The 19,850-nt window shown below is 34.4% G+C and overlaps 3 protein-coding genes across 3 annotated transcripts in view; 2 read left to right on the top strand and 1 right to left on the bottom strand.

Moving 5' to 3' along the window:
* The window catches only part of LOC135470894 (lipoxygenase homology domain-containing protein 1-like), a 54,425-nt gene extending 48,550 nt beyond the window's left edge, over positions 1-5,875 (top strand). The window contains exons 62-69 of the mRNA XM_064749944.1: positions 265-422; positions 1,116-1,210; positions 1,498-1,658; positions 2,235-2,327; positions 2,772-2,892; positions 3,580-3,734; positions 4,368-4,525; positions 5,106-5,875. Of these exons, the coding sequence (XP_064606014.1) occupies positions 265-422; positions 1,116-1,210; positions 1,498-1,658; positions 2,235-2,327; positions 2,772-2,892; positions 3,580-3,734; positions 4,368-4,525; positions 5,106-5,205 (1,041 nt within the window). The 3' untranslated portion in view covers positions 5,206-5,875. The remainder of the gene's footprint in view (positions 1-264; positions 423-1,115; positions 1,211-1,497; positions 1,659-2,234; positions 2,328-2,771; positions 2,893-3,579; positions 3,735-4,367; positions 4,526-5,105) is intronic.
* A 2,983-nt stretch (positions 5,876-8,858) lies between these two features.
* On the top strand, positions 8,859-11,394 carry LOC135471676 (large ribosomal subunit protein mL64-like). The gene is made up of 2 exons (XM_064750989.1): positions 8,859-9,315; positions 10,690-11,394. The coding sequence occupies exons 1-2, from the start codon at positions 8,864-8,866 to the stop codon at positions 11,111-11,113; spliced, it is 876 nt and encodes a 291-aa protein (XP_064607059.1). The 5' UTR covers positions 8,859-8,863; the 3' UTR covers positions 11,114-11,394.
* A 1,793-nt stretch (positions 11,395-13,187) lies between these two features.
* Positions 13,188-19,850, bottom strand: part of LOC135470010 (ankyrin repeat domain-containing protein 29-like) — a 28,417-nt gene continuing 21,754 nt past the window's right edge. The window contains exons 7-9 of the mRNA XM_064748691.1: positions 19,615-19,710; positions 17,675-17,773; positions 13,188-17,137 (exon numbers count right to left, since the gene is read on the bottom strand). Coding sequence (XP_064604761.1) covers positions 17,033-17,137; positions 17,675-17,773; positions 19,615-19,710 — 300 coding nt within the window. The 3' untranslated portion in view covers positions 13,188-17,032. The remainder of the gene's footprint in view (positions 17,138-17,674; positions 17,774-19,614; positions 19,711-19,850) is intronic.

Raw genomic sequence — 19,850 nt, 5'->3', positions numbered from 1 at the left:
ATGAATAGGCGAATTTAGATTTAGAAACTTGATCAAAATGAAATAAGTTAAAATTTGTTAGCAATTAAGTCAGTGTGAAATTATCCTTTATCCTTTTCTTTCATAAGGCCTCATCAATTACTTATTACATTTAAAAATGGACTCATTTAAACTATTTGTGTATTTTCATGGCTTTAAATTTTTCCAGTCCAACATTTGCCATTAATGCATATAAAGGTTTCACAAATACCCTGCAATGTGATCACATGTATGCCTGTTTTGCAGGTGGACCACTTCATGATTGAAGCTGTAGATTTATCGCGACTAACAAAAGTGAAGATCGGCCATGATGGTGACGGACCAGGCTCAGGTTGGTTCTTGGATAAGGTCGTTGTCATGGAGACACAACCTCCACGTGGCCAGTATATCTTTGAATGTGACAAGTAAGTGAATACTGACTGTATTGTGTGTAGTCAGATACATGCATAATATGTAAATTCCATTCTGTTAATTTACACAATTATTGTCTTTGTACAGTTTTTGTCCAAAGTAGCCCTGTCTGCAGGATGTCACAAAGACTTGTGTTAAACAAGCTGTGTTTGAAGCTAAATATGTCAGAGGCTGATTCCTGAAAGTGAAAGTTGATATAGGCCCATATTTAGATCTTCATTGTAAAGTGTAAATCCAGAGAGCCAATAAAATTAGATTCTCAAGTTGTTTACTCTGTTCAAAAATATCTTTGTGGAACCAGTCCAGGATATATAGAATTTGTCAGCGTATGAGATATGCTCATTTATTCATTTTTAAAGTACAGGTAAGCTGTACTTTGACTTTACATAGAATATGGTTAATGCTGTTTTTCTTTAACAGTTCTTGAATTGTAGTTCAATCTTCTTGGAATTTTTCCTGTTAACTGTACTCAAGAATTGTGTTGCAACATGTATAAAATTTGTAATGTACAATTGGTGTTATTTTTCATTATAAACACTGATAGTGAATGGATTAGCGAATTCTATACATATACATGCACTTAGATGCATGTGTACAGTTAGATTTTCTTTTTGTTTTTTTCTTTTTGTCTTCAACAGTTTTGTCCTTATTTGTGTCTAATATTTGTTTGGACTTTACATTTACAGGTGGCTAGATGTAGGAGAAGATGACAGCCTTATAGAGAGGGAATTAAATCTGACAAAGTTTGTACCCGAAGAACAATCTACAGATGAGAAACCAGGTAAACTTGTTTAAGGGAAAGTCCAAAATGTTAATTAATATCAGATTAATGAAGCATAATACAAGTTTCTTCAAAGAAGGTCAGTTTAATTTAAACTTCATTAAATAGACAAGATCATGTAGCAAGATATGCATATACTTACATGTACCATAGTAACCATTACCACAGGGTTCACTCAAACTTTATTTTTGTTCACACTTATATCCTGATTAATTATAGGTTATGTTTCATAATTTGTGTGGTCAAGCTCAAATATTTGTTACTTCAATGTGTTAATATGTTTGCAGACTGTCGGGTTTCTGTGACAACCAGCAGTGAAGGAGACAGTGGAACAGACGCTAAAGTTATCTTAACTGTGATTGGTCAAGATGGGGAGTCTGGACCCTGTCCACTGACAAAGACGGATAAAAAACCCTTGTTCGTTACAGGAGAAACAGAATCCTTTGATGTATGTTCCCTTGATATATGTATATATATAACATGTACACTGTTCTTTTAATCTCAAGTCATTTGACATATTGAAATACATGTATTCTGATAAAATTATACAGTCTGCACATGTATGATCTACAATTATTCGATATCCTAGAATATCTACATTTTCCAGTATGAATTTTTTGTTTGGATAATCACCATTGGAACCAGATTTTCTTTATGCCTTACAAATTTAATAGTGGTTTCTGCAAAAATTTGACTACCTATTTGACACCACTCCGCTCATTTAACATTGTTGACTTCTGCAAATTTTGAGTCATGTGTGTAGTGAAAACAAATGTAACCATGGTACACCAAATATGCATGTATTTGGCATGATAATATAGGGTCTTGTCTGTTTTTAGCTGTGACAGGCAACTCTATAATCGCTATGACTATGTACTAGTATCTGTTGGCATGTCACACTTGTTTATTATATTGTTTTGACACATTTCAAAAACTTCAAAGGGCTGAAATTTTAGAACTATATTTTAATGTAGTTGTTGCAGCTGGAGGAACTTCTCTGTATGCATTGTGTGAATGTTTCCAGGTGTTTGCAAAGCTGGCAGAGATTGGTAAAGTAAAGAAGATACGTATTGAGCATGACAACTCAGGAGAGTCACCAGCATGGAGGGTGGACAAGGTGGGGAATGAGCTTGAGCTCAACAATCTAAGATAAATGCTGTTCAGTTTTAGATAAATGTTGTTCAGTCTAAGATAAATGTTGTTCAGTGTAAGATAAATGTTGTTCCAAGGCACATAACGCTGACTGAGTTTCTCATAGTTCAGCAATATTATGTCTGATTGGCATAAATCTTTGCTTATGATTGTTTTTTGCCTGACTGCACCAAACTGTTTGTTTGCCAAGGTACATTTACATATACCCAAGGTCCAGTGTTCGTTTTTTACATGATATCTTGCCTAAACCAGTCTTTGATCTGTTCCTAATTAGGCCGGTATATACCTTGTCATAAAACCTTGCTTTGGATTATTTTTTGGCCTGAGTTTGCAGGTCAGGTATTTGGTTTCTACATGATGCTTTGGCTTAACTTTTTTGTATTTGTCTGAATATTTTCTTGTCTTATAGGTTGTTATGGAGAATCTCATAGACCAGACAAAGCTGGAATTCACCGTGAACAAACTTCTGAGTTATAAAGGAGACTATGGTGATGTTGTGGTTGAGGTTCCAGTTGAGGGCACATCACAAGGTAAGGTCGTTAAATTCCGCTCTTGGATTTAGTTCCTGTGGCAAAGGACACTGTAGAAGGATACTGTAAATCTTCAACCTTTTCAACCACTAGAAGCATTTTTTTACAGCGGAATTTATGGGTATAATTATTATGAAAATGATGTTAAAAATAATTTGTTTGTGTCTATAAGATGTAAGCTTCATAAAGCTGTGCAAATTATTGCTCTACACCCCTTGGTTCTCTCAGAATATTTCAAAATATTAGTTGTAGAGGTGGTTGAAAAGGTTGAAAAATTAGAGTAAACCTGAAATTCTACCATACATTGAACTGACTTATTATTGCAAAGCTAAATTGCAAGATCAAAAAGTGTCATTGGAAAACTTTTTGTGACAGTAGCTCTAAAGGGAGAGATTTGCTTGTTCATGTATGCTGTCATTTAAAAAAAAATACTGATGACATTGTGTAAGGAGGTGTTTTCCTTTTCATTTACATATATATTTGATGTGTAGCATTACCATTTATTGTGTGTATGCATGTGTAGTGTATACAATGCAACAGCATAGTCAAAAACAAATAAAAAGTTTTATTTTTTTAATCTTTTTGGCACACTCTACATCATTTATGTTGAAATCGACATTGAATATCAAACTAACAAACAACCCCATGCTTTAGCAAACTACAGTGTAGTTGTTGAAATGATTGCAGTGAAGAAGTACTATGTTGAGGTGGATACAGGAGAGAGCATTGGTTCAGGGACAGATGCAAATGTATACCTGACTATATTTGGAGATCAGGGAGACTCGGGCAAACGTGTACTGAAGACCAATCTTGAGGGAGGAGACAAGTTTGAGTCTGGAAAGGTAAATTAGTCAACTCTTAGGATTTTCAAATGCACAAGCATCTGAGATCCTCACCTCGCCAATCTTAATGAAAAGCAATCTGAATAGGAGAAGCTCACAAGAACACTTTCATGCACATTTGTGTATGCTGAGGAAATTTAATGCTGGTTTAAATTGGACAAATTTATATTTTCTGTAAAGTAGATGAAAGTGGAGCCAATAAAATGGATAAATGTTTCACTGAAATCATCTTCAGTGGAGATTTCTATGTTTACTATTTTATAGCTTTATTCCCTCCATTGCAATCAGGTTATATTTTTTTCACCGATATGTTCACTTGTTACACTTTATTATGTGATATAATATATTAAATCAGATCAAATTATCACAAATAACTTAAAATTTCCCTCCAAAAAGAGCACTTTTGAAGGGAAATAAATGGGATAAAATAACAGTAGTAATTGTACTAGATGTACATTCCAAACAAACATTGAAACACCTGTCTAATATCAACAGAACTCTTGGATTTAGACAAAAATTAGTAACCTAATCATTCGCAGAAGTCATTTATAGTAATTCCAATGCTGATTACCATATTTAGGAAATCTGTACCACAAATAGTTATGCTTAACACCAATGCCTTTCTGTTCTCAGATTGATACATTTATTGTGGAGGCTGTAGACCTTGGGAAGTTGACTCGCATTGTGATAGGTCATGATGGAACAGGGGCAGGATCGGGCTGGAAGCTGGACAATGTGATGGTGCGAGAAGGAGAGGATGCCGAAGACAAGGTCATCTTCCACTGTGGACAGTAAGTTTACACACTACACACTCAAATATCAGGTGTTCAAATCCATCCAGTTGTCTTATATGGGATTTTTACTAATCACATTTTGGCATAGAAGGGCTCTAACTTAATGGGCCATTTCTGGACACATTCAATGTAGCGAAATTCTTGGACAGTGGATAAGCAGTCTGCAGTGTTGTGAAGTCATTGCAGATCATTTATCTATGGTTTGCTCATCTCTACACCACATGTGGGTGCTCATCAGTAACTTGCTAAAGGTCTGTTTCAACACCCATAAAATTAACCACCATCCTGTATTAGCAGAAAAATTCATGAGTATGACATCAAATTAATGAATAAATAGATTTAAATGAAGTTTTTCGTGTTTGCTGACGAGTTCAGAATCTCTCCTTATACTACCATTCTTTTGCCAGTGGGTGTTAAGGATGGTGTTTTCAACCAGTTCTCATAAAAAAAATTAAGAAACGGTATATTCAGGCATTATTTTTACATGAGCTGGTTGTTTTAATTTTCAGTGGTTTTTTTTCCCTTTAAAGCTCATTTTAAAAGCATATGGTGAATGCTATGTTGTCCTGTGTTTCAGGTGGCTGGATGGTGATGAAGGAGACAAGAAAACAGAGAGGGAGATTTTCCCATTGCAGGATGATGATGATGATGATGACGATGATGATGATGATATCTAGACCATGGATACTTACTATAATAGTAATGCAGATGAAAGATTTTGTTGGATAATAAATGTCAGAATGTCAACTCCTTACATTGCCATACCTTAAAGAAAATTTCATAAGTGGCTAATTATATAAGAAATATACATAGTCACAAGTGGATTGTATGTATTCATGATAATGTTAAAAAGTAACTTATCGGTTACGCACATTTATATTAATATATTTGCATATAATCATCTGTTCCATACTTAGCAATTAGTGTGATTTAAATACAGATATCGTCATATAACTGTATGGAACCTTGATTTTATTGAAAATTAAATACATGTAGAAGAATTTTGTTTTCATATTTCACAATGTGAATTATACTGGAGGAGCATGTGGATGTTATTTGTGCAAACCATAACTTCTGTGGATGTTTGCATATATATATGTAGATATGCATTATGTTATGAAAATTATGTATTTCAGCAAGCACAAAAAAGGATGAATATGAATACATACATACATAAACCACATATATATGCACTTCAGATATAAAGTTTACAAATTGCATGACTTGTTGGTGTAATATATGCTGTATAAGCATATAACACTTAATGTGTAAACAGAACTTGTATATCATATCAGTTATTAGATAAGGGTGCCTTTGAAATGTTATTCATTTAATTGACAAAGACATTGTGCAAAGTTACATCTAAGTAAAACATACCTTGCCTTGGTTTTTTTGGTTACTATATTGCTTTTGATACGTTTCCTGCATATCACAAGAACTGATGTGATTAAAAGAAAAAGTGAAAGTGTTGTTTGATGATAAAAGTTTTTAAAATTTCAGATATACATTTTAGCTCTCAGCCCATCTCAACGTTGTTGGGTACAGACTGATTGAAGTGCTGAACTAATTTCCTATTACCCATAACAATATAGACCTACACATATATTCTGTTACATAATCTTATATGTGGTCTTCAGTGGATATGTATTTTATTTAAGCATTGAAATATTAACTGTTTAAAAAACTTAAACCTTGGGATGATACATTTACCTGTTTATTTACACATTGGTTTTAATGGTTTGAATCTGTTGTCTAATATTTCAAGTACTACTGCACAAGAGAACATATGTTACATAGTCTTAAGGCTTTCATTAATGCTCTTTTTATGTTGTTAGTTATGTTTGTCAAAATCCTCTGTGTACAGTGATGTTATGTGAAGTTAAGTCTGAATGGAATAGTCTGTTCACTAGTTCTGTTGTTTGCAGTACTGCCAAGTGTAATAGTTAAAATGCTTTGTACCAAGTAGCCTAAACCATTCAGCTGTATGTAGTTCCTACTGTGATATGTGGGGCTACATTTTATGTAGTAATTGTCTCTGAAAAGAAATCTGGAAGAAATGCCTCAGTCAACTGATGTATGATGGTTAGATCATATAATTCTTAGGTAAATAAGAGTGACTAACACACATTGACAAGTATTACTGTGCCTGTATCAACAGCTTTCCCTTTTAAAAATCTAGATTATGAGATTTTAGTCCCCAAGAAGGAGTGTGTCATAACACAAGTGAGATGCATGTTACCTAGTTTCTCAACGTTTCGCATATGAAAGAGCAACTTTAAGTGCAGTTTATGAACCTTTTTTAATTTAATTTTGGAGACAAAACTAAATTGTTTGAATTGTTCGAATTCAGGGCTTCACAAAAAGTATAATTTTATCACTCTACAAAGACTAATGCCCAGAGAATCTGTTTAAATGAACACCTTGCAAACTTGCGAAAAGGTTGAAAAATTACTGTAAACATAATCAAATTCAACCTGATTAGTGTCCGACATGTACAGGAGCAAATTTCTTCAGTTGTCCTTCTTTAAGGAGTTTCACTACACGTCCATGCCATGGTTACCATCCAAACAAAGGCATGGTCAGTAGTATCTGTTGTGTATGGAGTCCATTTTCCATTTTGGACCATCTGATCTGAATATGCATCCTTCTACTTGTAGGCCTATGTTTCTAGTGACTGAAGGCAGGCAGGGTTTTCTGTTGTTAGTTGTACATTTTGGGAAAATTTTGAAGTACTTTCTTCTTCTTCGCTAATAAAAGGTCATGGCAGAAAGTATAGTTACAGTATTAAAAGTATAACCATCAGTATTCAGTTCAGAATTCACAAACAGAGAATTGTTTACATTAAAGAAACTTTTTATGGTTACAGTATTTGATGTAGATTATAATGAAATGAAGTAGTAAAGTATGACATATTGAAACTTCCATGTGTTATTTTTAATGTTCATCTGTCCTTTAATGAAAATCTGTTCCATATTTGAAGGATTTTACTTGCGTCCGTTTTAGCATTCCGTCCTGTTAGTGATACATACAATTTACATGAATAATGTATACAGCACTAATGTTTGTTTAATTTGTGGGCTTCAAACTGTGATACTATGTGATGATTTTACATAATAATTAAGAAATAAACAAATGTTGTCAATGTGACTGAATAACTGTGGTTATGTGTTTGTTTCAAGTATCTTACTTCACAATTTAAACTACCCTAATTTTTTTATCATCAGAGACACAAACAAATAACTTTAGCCTCATTTTCATAATAAATGTGTGCATTAATTCGGCTAACAAAATGTTTTAGAGGGTGGAAAATTTGAAGACTTACAGAACCACAAGGAGACCTAAAAAAGTGCTATACCTGTAAGGATGCCTCCAGGTTTACACACTGTTAAGCAATAAACATTCATTCCCATGACAGTGGCGTCAGATGCAGCATGGCCATGGCCGAATCACTTTCATTCAAAAAAAAAGAAGTCATAAAAAATAAATCGGAAGTAAAGTCAAACCAATTTAATGGTGACCAACTAAATGAAGGCTCATGCACACATGTGCATTGTATATTTAAGCACATAAAACTACAATCTATGTGAAAAATAAAAACCCTGTAAAACGACTTCAGGGCATCTCCAGCATCCAGCATCCAACAAATTTGCCAACAAGTAAGGTCACAGGCTACATTTAACTTCAACTCTCACTGGTTAGGCTGCAGCGTTAAGTCAGAATGTTTGTTTGACATGTGGAAAAAAAGGCAATGATTGGCTGTAGGCACTGATCGGTTTCCTTGTCATGAACTAGACCGGCTTTATATAAAAAAAAAAAGAAAAGTATTTTGTCTACCCTCCTAAATCTCCTGGACCGATAAAGGAAGCAATTTGGTTAGAAAGGGTCCTAAGGGATCTATATGATCTTATGCAATACATTTTTCAGTGACTGTTATACACACGTTTATTTATCCATCTAGATTATCTTTCATCAGGAAGATACCTCTTGAATTGCCATTTTTGCAAAAAAAAATTAAATAAACTCTTGTTGACCAATATGCTAAAGACTATAGGCCTACTGAAGACATTAACTGGTTTATGTTTTATTATCCCTACACAATTATATACGAATATACCAACTGCATGCTACATATTTTACTAATCTATTGCTTTTTTAAATCGTCTGCTTCATAGGACGACCAACATTTATTTTGCTATTAGGAGATTAATACAGTCATTCGCAAATTTTCGCGTTGCAAGAACAAGTAGCGGGAATGGTCATCTCCAAGGGCGGATAATCACATGTCGTAAATCGGTGATCTCCCTTGAATCTACTGTCATGGCGACTTCCATTGGCATGTTCTTGGCTTGTGCACGTCAAATATCGACAAAAAACAAAGTATTTCTACGAAGGATTTCGCCTTCATTGTGTAGACCACGTCATCTTAGTTCAAACGAACGAGGAGAAGTTGTCGATGAAGATGTCACAGACATCTATAGCCTGGAAGAAGTCGATATTGATCGAATTCGTAATGTGTCTGGTTTGTCAGAGGCCAACCGGGGTAGGATGGCCCACGCCAGGCAAATGCCAGAGATAAAGCATGCATTTCAGAAAACGACGAAATACCAAAGAAAACTATATGCCAAGTTTGGCAAAGAGTCTGGGATTGATGCTAAGATCTCGTGGCCCACATTAGAGCAGTTAAAAGAAATAAAGGAAGAAGAAGATGAATGGGAGCCAAGTTTGCAAGAACGGTGGGCGAAGTTAAAATCTGCGAAGGAGGAAAGGCAACAGCGAACAAAGAAAAGGTATAATGTTTATGGATGCTTATGGAACGATAGCTTACGTAGTGTCCACCAAGATGTGCTAATTGGATCTCTGCTCCACGTGGGAAATGTCGTATACTTAATAATATGGTCTGTCTTTACATAGAAACTTACCAGGTTACTTACCAAACTTAGTCTGAGACTGGTCTAACGTTGGGTTTGACAGGATTTTGCTTGGTCAAGGATGGCCCCAAACCATGCTTTCCATATAAAAACCTGATGCAGTTCTCGTGGCAGTGTGTCAGGGAATTTGAAACAAAAATACCCGTCAAATATGTGTCCATGGCCTGAAATTTGCACACACTTGTGTTCCTTATTCTTTTTGTCTGTGGATGTATCACAAGCTCAGCATCATTTATTTCCTGGGCCATGTGGGTCTAATATTCCTTCGTGATGCTCAAAGCGAATGGCTGAACTGACAGCCTCAACATATTTGACTAGGGAAGGCAACTGCATCAGGTATTTAAAAGGAGTGCCAACCCAGATTTTACCAAACCTAATGTCAGAGCAATCTCGGTCTAACCAAATAAGGTTTATGTATAATACCGGTAATCATTTCTGGCCAAACACACATCCGGTAGATAATTAGTGTATCATTTCGAGTGACACTAAGCAGAACTTTCATCAAAAGAATAAAAGTAAAGAAAAAAAAAAAACAAAAACAATCAAGAAAATTAATCGAAAGTAAAGTCGAACCAGTTGAATGGCAGCCAACAAAACAAAGGTCCATGCACACAGAAGTGCACTGTAGACCTTTAAGCACATGAAACTACAATGGATCTTTGTAAAGAACAAAACCGCTGTAAAATGATTCCAGGGCATCTCCAGCCATTTAGCATCTCAAAGCTTCTGGGGCCTATACAGCTCCAGAACCATAGCCTTTTGTGCTGGGATAGTCCACCGATGACCTTACCACTTTCAAATTGCTTCCGACGTGCCCGCTAAGGGTGGATTATTATGTATTTCAAGGTGAATTCTGCACCAGATTTAAGGATGCTGATGCAAGTGTCTGGAAATCAAGCTTGTGTTTGTAATGTTAGATGGTCGTATATATGATCATGATAGTTTATTCAGCTGTTAGAATACAGTGAGTATAATTTATGGTATTTGCAGCTCAATACTTCCATGAAATAGGTCTATAAATTTCCATACTAGTTATGTTGTAACTTTTGCAAGCTTGACATCCTAGCAACTCCTCTATAATAAAACTCTGGGAATCTTTGTACTCATACAAGTAAATGTATTCCTGTCATATTAACATTGAGTTTTCTGCATACTTGCAACACTTTGATGTGATTTTTTCTCATTTGACTTATATTAGTACATGTTAGTGAATTGTGTATCATTGTGTTACAGAGAGGAGCTTATTGAGAAAAACATGGCTGAAATGGATAAATGGATTAAACAGTATAACAAGAGACTTGATGCCAAGAAAGCTGAAGCTCATAAACAACAGGCAAAGAAAGCCAAACTGCTTGAAGAAGCCAGAGAGTTCTTTGGCTATGATGTGGATCCCAGAGATGCTAAGTTCCAGGAAATGCTGGAGCAGAAGGAACTGCAGCGCAAGAAGGAGGCAAAAGCTAAGAAGAAACAAGATGCTGCTGCAAAACTTGTGGCTCGAATCAGGATGATGGCAGAGGAGTCCCGTACGGGAATTGGCCAGAAAGACACTTCAACTGAGTCGTCAACACTGGAAAATGATTTAAATGAAAATTTAAAAGAGAACAAATTGAACTCTACTTCAATAAGTCCAAAGACTGCAACACCTGAAGAAAGGTGATGACAGTGTACAAACGTTATGAATTCTTTTCTTAATTTTGTCCAAAAAATAGGGTTTCTGAAGTAAAAAATTCCACATGTATCTGTTTTCAGCTTATTGTGTTTGAACATTTTCTTTTTTGGCAAATGTTCATGATGAAAACCGTATGAAGTGAGTTTTGCTACAAGACTGTCAGTCACTAAACTAGGTGTTGACTGGTGAGTGTGGTAAATCTTACGTTGCTCTCCACATACCACCCCACCTTTCTGTGTAAATTACAGTTTGATCTCCACAGTATTTTGCAACGATATCAATTGTCAAATTATACCGTGTAAATATACGGTGACTTTGAACTTGAGTGTTCTTTTTGTTGTTGGTATAATGCGTCTGCATGGGTGGGTTGGTGTGGACAATATGATTAGTGTGTTCAGCATAGGATTCCTGTGCAGAAATGGCTGCAAATCAGTTGGCATTGAGACGGGTCTGCTACAAAAAGACACCGTTGTTATATGACAGATTATGTTGAAAGTAACACAGTAGTGAACCCAAAGGCAGTGACATACGAACAAAATTATATTCTCTTATTATTTACAAGCTCAGTCGTCAGCATCGGTTAACCATAAAAGCAATGTTAAAGTAACCTAATGGTTCAATCTACTGCAACCAATTTTTGAAACATTCTGAGAGAATTCTGGTGAGTAGAGAAATAATTTGCACAGTTTCATGAAGCTTGCATCTTTAACGACACAACCAAATCATTTTTAGTGCCATTTTCGTAATACTTTTATGCATACCTTCCACTGAAAAAAAGTACTTTAGTGGTTGAAAAGGTTCAAGATACACAGTACGTTAGCGTTGGTATCTTACAAAATACTGTATGTGTTTAGCTTTGGTTTTGCATACATGTAAAGCACATCAGGAGATATTCCATCATTTTCATAAACTGTGTGTCTTCTGTGCATACGACTATAAATTACAAAATTCATGACTTCCTTCATAGCTTTCATGGTCTGAGTAGTTCAGAAACAGAAAGTTGAATGCAGTTCCTTCTGGCTAGGCAGGGGACTGAAGTCAGGAGATCGGTAAATATTCTTAGATACTGTGTTAAACACCCATCAAATACTGATCTACGCAGGTTTATTTTATGTAATGACCAAAATCCTGAACCATGGACCTAAAATTATGCACAAATAGGTAGAAATCGATTCAACAGACCAATAGTACGCACTGACTATACAGGTCTTGCAAGCTCAATGCAGTGCATGAGTTTCTTGTTGCATACAATTCTGTAATTAGTTCTCAATATATGAACAGATTACAAAAAAAAAAAAAGAAAAAAATGCATTACCTGCAAATGATATATGCCCTTCCACTTATGAAGACGAAAGTGTGACAAGCTAATTTTAGAGAATTGATTTCAGAGGCGAAAAAGAACAGTTACTGTACATAGATGATGTGTACTAGTGTACAAATGCACAATTCCCACCAATTATTCACTCTTCCTTCCTGTCACTGCCAGTGTGGTAAATTCTTATGAAGTTCCTTATCAGTCGATAGGATACAAGAAGCGTGGGCTTAAAACTGACATCGATCTCTGTGCATCTGCATACTTGGTGACAATAAGCAGTTAACAACGTGTGGCTGGTTGCAAAGTCTAATGTTCATTAAAGACCAGTTGTCTTCCACCAGTGTTCTGCTTATCTGTAAATCACACATGGAAAAGTTTGGCCTTACCTTGCCAAAGGTCGGTGGTTTGCTTGTGTCCTCAACACTTAAAATGTACTGTCATTGTAAAGTGAAAAATTCTTAAGTAGAGTTATAAACAACAATGAAATTAATGAATAATATAAAATTCCTAACCCACATAAAACACATTTCGTGATTCATAGCATGGGTGTTTATGAAAACTTGTGGTCTTGTACAGAAAGAAAGACAAACTCATACCTTCCATCCATTGCATAGGAAAAAGTGCCAACTTTTTTTTACAGAGTTCATGTCAAAGTGCACCTATGATACGCTGCATATTCCTCTCAAACCACATCATGAATGACTCAAGACAGAATATTTTGCAAATGTATACTGTATTTTTTCATACAGAGTTATATCAAGTATATACAGCACAAATATATATATATATATATATATATATAATTTAGCACACAACCCAATGAAAAGAGAATTAGCAATGTCTTACTAAGCGCAGCTGAGATAAACTCCAGCACTTCAGTGAGTTACATATACTACACAAGGCTAAATGCCCACATCACAGTAGTTGGTACATCTGCCACACAAGCAGCATTTGTTTTAACACTCATTCGCATGAAATTATGATACATGTATTTAAGAGTATTTTATCTAAAACTCTTCACTGTTATGTGAGGAACAGTGATATCTTTTCCTATTCATGAAAGAGTTTCTAGTTGACAGGACATTCCACATCTGCATGTAAATGAAGGTAGTATTGGTATGTTTACATATTCGATGACATTTCTACTGATTTTTGTTTCTACAGAATATTGTTTATGGAATTACTTAAAATTCAAATCATCTTTATGAATACTGAAACTACTGATCAATTTACCTGTAGTAATGGCATGACTAATGGGATAGTTGTCTTTTCTGCTTAACTGACTTGTGTCAAAAATGCCACTATTTTGTTAAAGTTATTATTTAAGTCATTCTTTCTAGTGATGAGATGCAAAAGTGTTAGAATGAAGACTGAAGCATCTCTCATGATACATGTATAGACAATGTACAACACGTTCTCAAACAAAAATGCAATGGTGACTTTAAATTCAATTTATCTGAATTATTTTATACCAGTTTAAATGCCACTTTATCACTCTCCACACATCCACATTTGGAGCACACATACATTAACTTGTAACTTAATGATTGCATAGCATTGTGTTCAGCCTGAAATGCAGAATAATACATGTAGGTCCTGTGTGTGTAAGCAGTGTCAATTACATTTTTTTTTTGCTTTGTTAGTTTATGACCTTGATATCAGAAATGCAGACCCATTGCAAATTTCTTTGTATTTAATTACTGAGTTCTTGTCTGACAGAAGACAGAATTTGAGCATTACAAGCATTACTTCTGTATATAAGTCTTGTCATGGTGTGTAGTTAATATCTGATATCATTACATGTAGTTGTAATGAAAATGAAGTAAATGTATATAAGAAAGACAACTGTAGGTGAGTGACTCCTGGCTGTGTGTTCAGGTTGTGTTTCTTACTTTGGCAAGACAATTGGTATGAGGTTATTGTGAAATGCATATATCAGCACCGCATAATATATTACCTTGCTCAGAATAAATTATAACATACAATGAACATTGCACACAAAAAGCTCAATAGCAAAGGAAAATATTTAAAAACTACTTTATCTCAATTTCATCGGTTAAAGTCATAAATTACTTGTTATAGTACTTAAAATAGTCAGTGCACTGGCAATCAACTCCACTGTGAAGGAATGAACTGACATATAAAGACTCTACATATATCCTCCAAAAACAATTCTAGACTGAGACAACATGAGAACAAGAAAAGATAAAGAAATTAAAACTTCAATAGTACAGATTAAGTTAAGACATTTTGATTTTGCAAAACTTTGGAAAGATGAGTACACATACACAAGTAAATCGTCACAAAAAGTCTAATGCAAGAAAAGTCAATATTTCATCAGCTGCTACAGGTAATGTATGATTCTACTGACTAGAACTTACCCAACTTGAATCAGCGAGTGGTTCTTTAAAGGAAACACTGTACAATATGTGTAAATCAAAGAGATTTGTTTCATATGTATGTTTTGTTTGTTTCAAATACTGATGAGATTCTGAAGTATCTTAAAACATATTTCAGGATGTACAAGAGCAAGTTTTGAGTTTTCCTATTATTCAAGGTATAGGTCCTGAAATGATTAAAGAAATGGTTTTAGAATAGGCTCAGTAGATTTGTTTAAATTTACCATGAATTATTGCAGTACTCTTTATTATCCACAAATAAAGCTACAAATAATTATAATAAAACAGTGGCGGTACCAAATGACGGCAACCCATGAAATAGTTAACTAATTTTCATTTATGGCTTATATCTTCATCATGCAAAGATGTGTTTCAATACAAGATGTGTTTCAGAAAGTAGAGCTGGAGAGAGAATGCACAGATCCATGAAGCTGATCATATACATGTTATATGTATTTACCTTGACAATCTCCAAGTAGGTCAGCTAAAGGAATATTGGCATTGTACTGATTTACTGAAATGATGGATACATGTCTACATTTTATTTTATTAGGATGAAAAAAAAGAGAGAAGAAAATCTGAGATGCATTCAAAGGTTTGTACAAAACAATTTGCACACTGATCGCTGATGAAAATTATCTGCTGAATCCCCAGCTGATAAGCACGTCACACTTGGTGCAGTGATCAGGTTGGTGTTGCCTTGTCTTTAAAAAACAAAATCCACACTTGACAGCAGTAGCTCAAATTTAGTACTTCGTTCAAGAACCTTGGTTTAGGCTTAAATATATTATTAACGAACATTTACACTTTTTGAATTTAAAACAGGAAAATAATTTGACCATCTAGTAATCAAACTATGGTGCAAATTAGGAAAGTGTAACAGGATCAAATCTAAAAGAAGTGCAGCTGAAAAAAATAAAATAACAATTGCATAAGATAACAACAACCCTTTCCCCATTAACTAGAGCTCACAAACCTAGAAATAAATAATTCCAATAAATATAGAAAAATTCACATGCCAGATGTGCTAGTGAACAATATAACAAGCGCGGCAATACAGCCATGAATATTGTTTTTTGTATAATTTTAAAAACTGACTAAAATATATTTCCTGAGTGAATTTACAAGCATTACACCATATATTTGCAGTAAATACAAGTAAAGACAAACACCTTTGTGGTTGTTCACAAAAAACATGTAAATTCAAGCAAATATGCAAATGAATATGAGCATGATGTAGGAATATGTGGGTGCACAAAAATACATACATGTGCATGTATAAACAAAAATCACCAGTATTTTCTAAGGCACAGTCAAGCATCACAATTACACGTTTTAATAACACATACTGGTGAATATATAAACTTGCCAAAGTAGTCGTTAATTTCGCAACATAGTATAAATCTACAGGCGTCGTTAAACACTTCAATTATATGTATCTGAATTGCATAAATTCCCAACTAAGATACAGCCACTAAACAACACACCTGCAACATAGTCAGTATGCCCGAAGTTAAAAACTGTACTTATTAATGTACTTCTTTATTTACCTACCAGTTCAGGTAACTTGTCCACTGATCTTTCAACAGAATTCATATTTGCATAAAAATTAACTCAAAGATATCTGAATAAGTTGTAAAGCACACTGTATATGTAAAAAGAATGAGTGTATCAAGAGTTAAAAGATTTACAATCACTACTCCAAAGCTTGATTCTACGCTGATGTGTATGAACAAGAATAAAATTCTCCAACTAAATGTTCAAAAACAATTTTTAAAAATTCAAACCTAAATTAATAATTTTACATCAACAATCACAAACCACTAAATTATTGAAGCATACAACATTACAGTGCCACAAATTCCACAATGAACAAGCTGATCTGATGATTTGTACAAGTACTTGGAACCACACATGACCAAACATAAAAGGAAAAGTAAATAATGACAGATTTCGTGAGAATTTTTGACAAAAAAATCACTTCATTTCTCAACCCCTTTATGTGATTTACAATACCACTTCTTTAGCAAACTTTGATGTAATGGCTAGTCCACAAAATTGTACTATCATTATCTTTAACAAAAAGTAAGAAAGTGCATAAACAATATGTGTTCAACACGCACACTCAAAGACCTAACAAATTAAATCATGTCAATGAGAAAAGATATTTTGATTTAAGCTGTGCTCGAATTCTCATCTATAAAACTTGTCGTCCATTCCACTGATTAATTTGTTGAGGTATTCCGCGACATAGTCATAACCTGCTTCTATGGCCAACTCTGCTGCTGTTTGTCCCTCCTGAAAACAAACCAATGGGACCCAGTTGTAATGGTAATATAGTTTCAAAATGAAAGGCTTTTTTAATGCAGAAAGTTAATAATATTTTATTACTAAGATATATATATATTTAATATGCATAATTTATCCTCCACCAGGAACCTTGATCCTAAAAGAGATAGTATCGAATACATTCCAGCTAACCCCATTGTAAAAAAAACTATGGAGAAAGTCCAAGCTTAACTAAGGAACTCAATCCATCATATATTCATATATATATATATATATATATATATATATATATATATATATATATCAAGTCCCCTTACTGTTTTAAGATAAAAATGCCATTAACACCTATTAATATATTTTGAGCTTACTCCTGTATAAATCTGAGGCTAAGCGACCAATAATTTCTTCACGTAGTTGAAGCAAGGTCCAATCTGAATGTACATTTTCTGGTTTGTGCCATGTGAAGGCCAATTGTGAAAATCATTTACATTATTTACATTTGATGACCTATCTACCGTTAAACCTCCGTTTTCTCTGTTCACTTACCCGGTTCCTGAGATGAGGGTTAGAGCCTTTGTCTAGCAGGATCTTCAGTACTTTCATGTGACCAAACAGAGCAGCTGCATGGAGGACAGTCTCCCCGTTCTACAACACAAAATCAATCTCAACACATGTAAAACCATTTTCATAATACACTCAGTAAACACTAAATTATAAATAGAAGTTCATTCTGAAGAGCTTAACACACACACAATTTATTTACACTCATTATCATGCAACAACAAAGCTTTTCCTGTACAGGGTTCAAACAGGTATATGAAAATGAATTCAAGGAGTTTTTTGTCATTTTCAAGGCTAGTTTAAACATACCATAATGCAAATTATAGACTATATTTTAAGTCTGATTTATAGATCCTTTAATTTGCATGCATGTATATTAAATAGTATGCTGTATTGTATAATATCTGCCATTCACTTCTGTAATGCGACATATTCTTTGACTCAACCTTGGCTCAGTAATAAAAAAAACAAAAGGGACGCCATATATCATTATGCAGGGCTTCCTCTGGGTCAGTATTTTTTTTAGCCAGTCACTTTAGTCACTCATCAGATTTTGTAGTAAATACTATGTTTCTTCAGCCATACTTCCTTAACGGCCATGACTCTTGTAGGTCTCCTTCTGTAATTCATTTTGATCTGCCTTTGTGTAGCTGCTAGAATCAGTTTGGTCTCTTCCAGCTATATCTAGAGGTTATCAAACCTTATATTTAGAACAACTGCCCTCAGCATAATGGACCAATGCTTGGCATAACGTTTTTGTTTTTTATGTAATTCCCTCTATCAAAAATATTTGTAATGAAATTGATTTGTACATTCAGTTTATTTAAATGCAACATTATGATCACTACACTGGAGTAACACAGTTTGACAGGGGAAAACCAGAGGGCATACACATTTATGTAACAGCACATATTCTGAAACATTTAATTTACTTCAGATCCAAATAAAAATAGTTTATCAAGTGGAACAGTTTAACGTTTTCGTGGGAGGTAACTTCATTTACAGGTGTAACTCTACCTTTATTTATCTGCCTTGATATATATATATATTTTTTTTTTACAACTGGCGATGAAAGGCATCCCCCAAAATGCCATGATTCTCATTCGTTACTTAACAAAAATGATTTCAAGCATTATTTAATGTAAGTCAACTTGCAACAATGCTGAACCCCCTTTGTAGATTTCTGTCAAGTAATCGCCATACAACTGTGTTGGTGTTGTTTCACTGAGACGAGGTCGTTTGAAATGAAAGTAAGTGGGTTATTTTCTTAAGAAAAATTGCGAAAATCTTTTAAAAACCCAAGAAAACTCTCATGGTAGATTTTTATAACGTTTGTATTTTTTCTTAAGTAAATAAATTTGTCGCCAAAAACATTCACATTTTTTCCAATTTTATCGCCATTTCAAAAAACTGTTCTAAATTTGCAACAATTTGGAAGTCCTGATTATGGGAGAATTATCAGTGAGCTCCCGATATACAGACTCTGCGGACAGCAGACAATATTCAAGTTTGGGACAAACTAAGATTTTCAAGGGCTTTCTACGAGTATTTGTCTTTTTTAAGGACTTTGAAGTACTTGAAAATGAAATTGTATTTTTCACACACTTTCAAGGAGATTCAAGGACTGTGCGCACCCTGCTATACTTTAACATCTGACAGGTCATTAATGAACAACATGAACACTTACTGTTGTCAAGACTTACATACAGTATATGGGTAGACGAAACCCAAACAAGTACAGAGAAAATCATCCCACTCTATCGTGCACAAAAACAAACCTAACGTCATGCCTGTTAAGCCAGTACACACCATTTAGAATTCTTGAAACATATCAATTACATATATCTGTTAACTTCTGGATTATGCTCTTCCCAAAAAGCACCTGAATTTATCACCAGAAAATACATACAATCATCAGTTCATACCTGTAACATCCCAAGGTTGGCGTTATGTTTAAGTAACTCTTCAATAACTTCTGCGTGACCCTTGTGGCAGGCCTTAAACAAGGGTGTGGCTCCATCCTAAAAGAGAAAGTATGTTCATTAAACATCTTATAGACTTTGACTGATTTTTTGTGTGAGTCTATACTTCAGCGTGTAGATGAAAATCAAACTGATTACATGTAAAGTAAATCACCTATAATTTCATGGAAGTTTTCATC

Source organism: Liolophura sinensis, chromosome 7 (genome assembly GCF_032854445.1).
Source record: "Liolophura sinensis isolate JHLJ2023 chromosome 7, CUHK_Ljap_v2, whole genome shotgun sequence".
In the NCBI taxonomy this organism is placed as follows: domain Eukaryota; kingdom Metazoa; phylum Mollusca; class Polyplacophora; order Chitonida; family Chitonidae; genus Liolophura; species Liolophura sinensis.
The sequence above is the reverse complement of the archived record's forward strand: the minus strand, read 5'-3'. Positions and strand labels throughout refer to the sequence as shown.

Excerpts from the sequence above, each read along its gene's own strand:
- LOC135471676 (XM_064750989.1), top strand. The coding sequence starts at position 8,864 with ATGTTCTTGGCTTGTGCACGTCAAATATCGACAAAAAACAAAGTATTT. Across the intron at positions 9,316-10,689 it reads CAACAGCGAACAAAGAAAAG|AGAGGAGCTTATTGAGAAAA; the intron begins GTATAATGTTTA and ends ATTGTGTTACAG.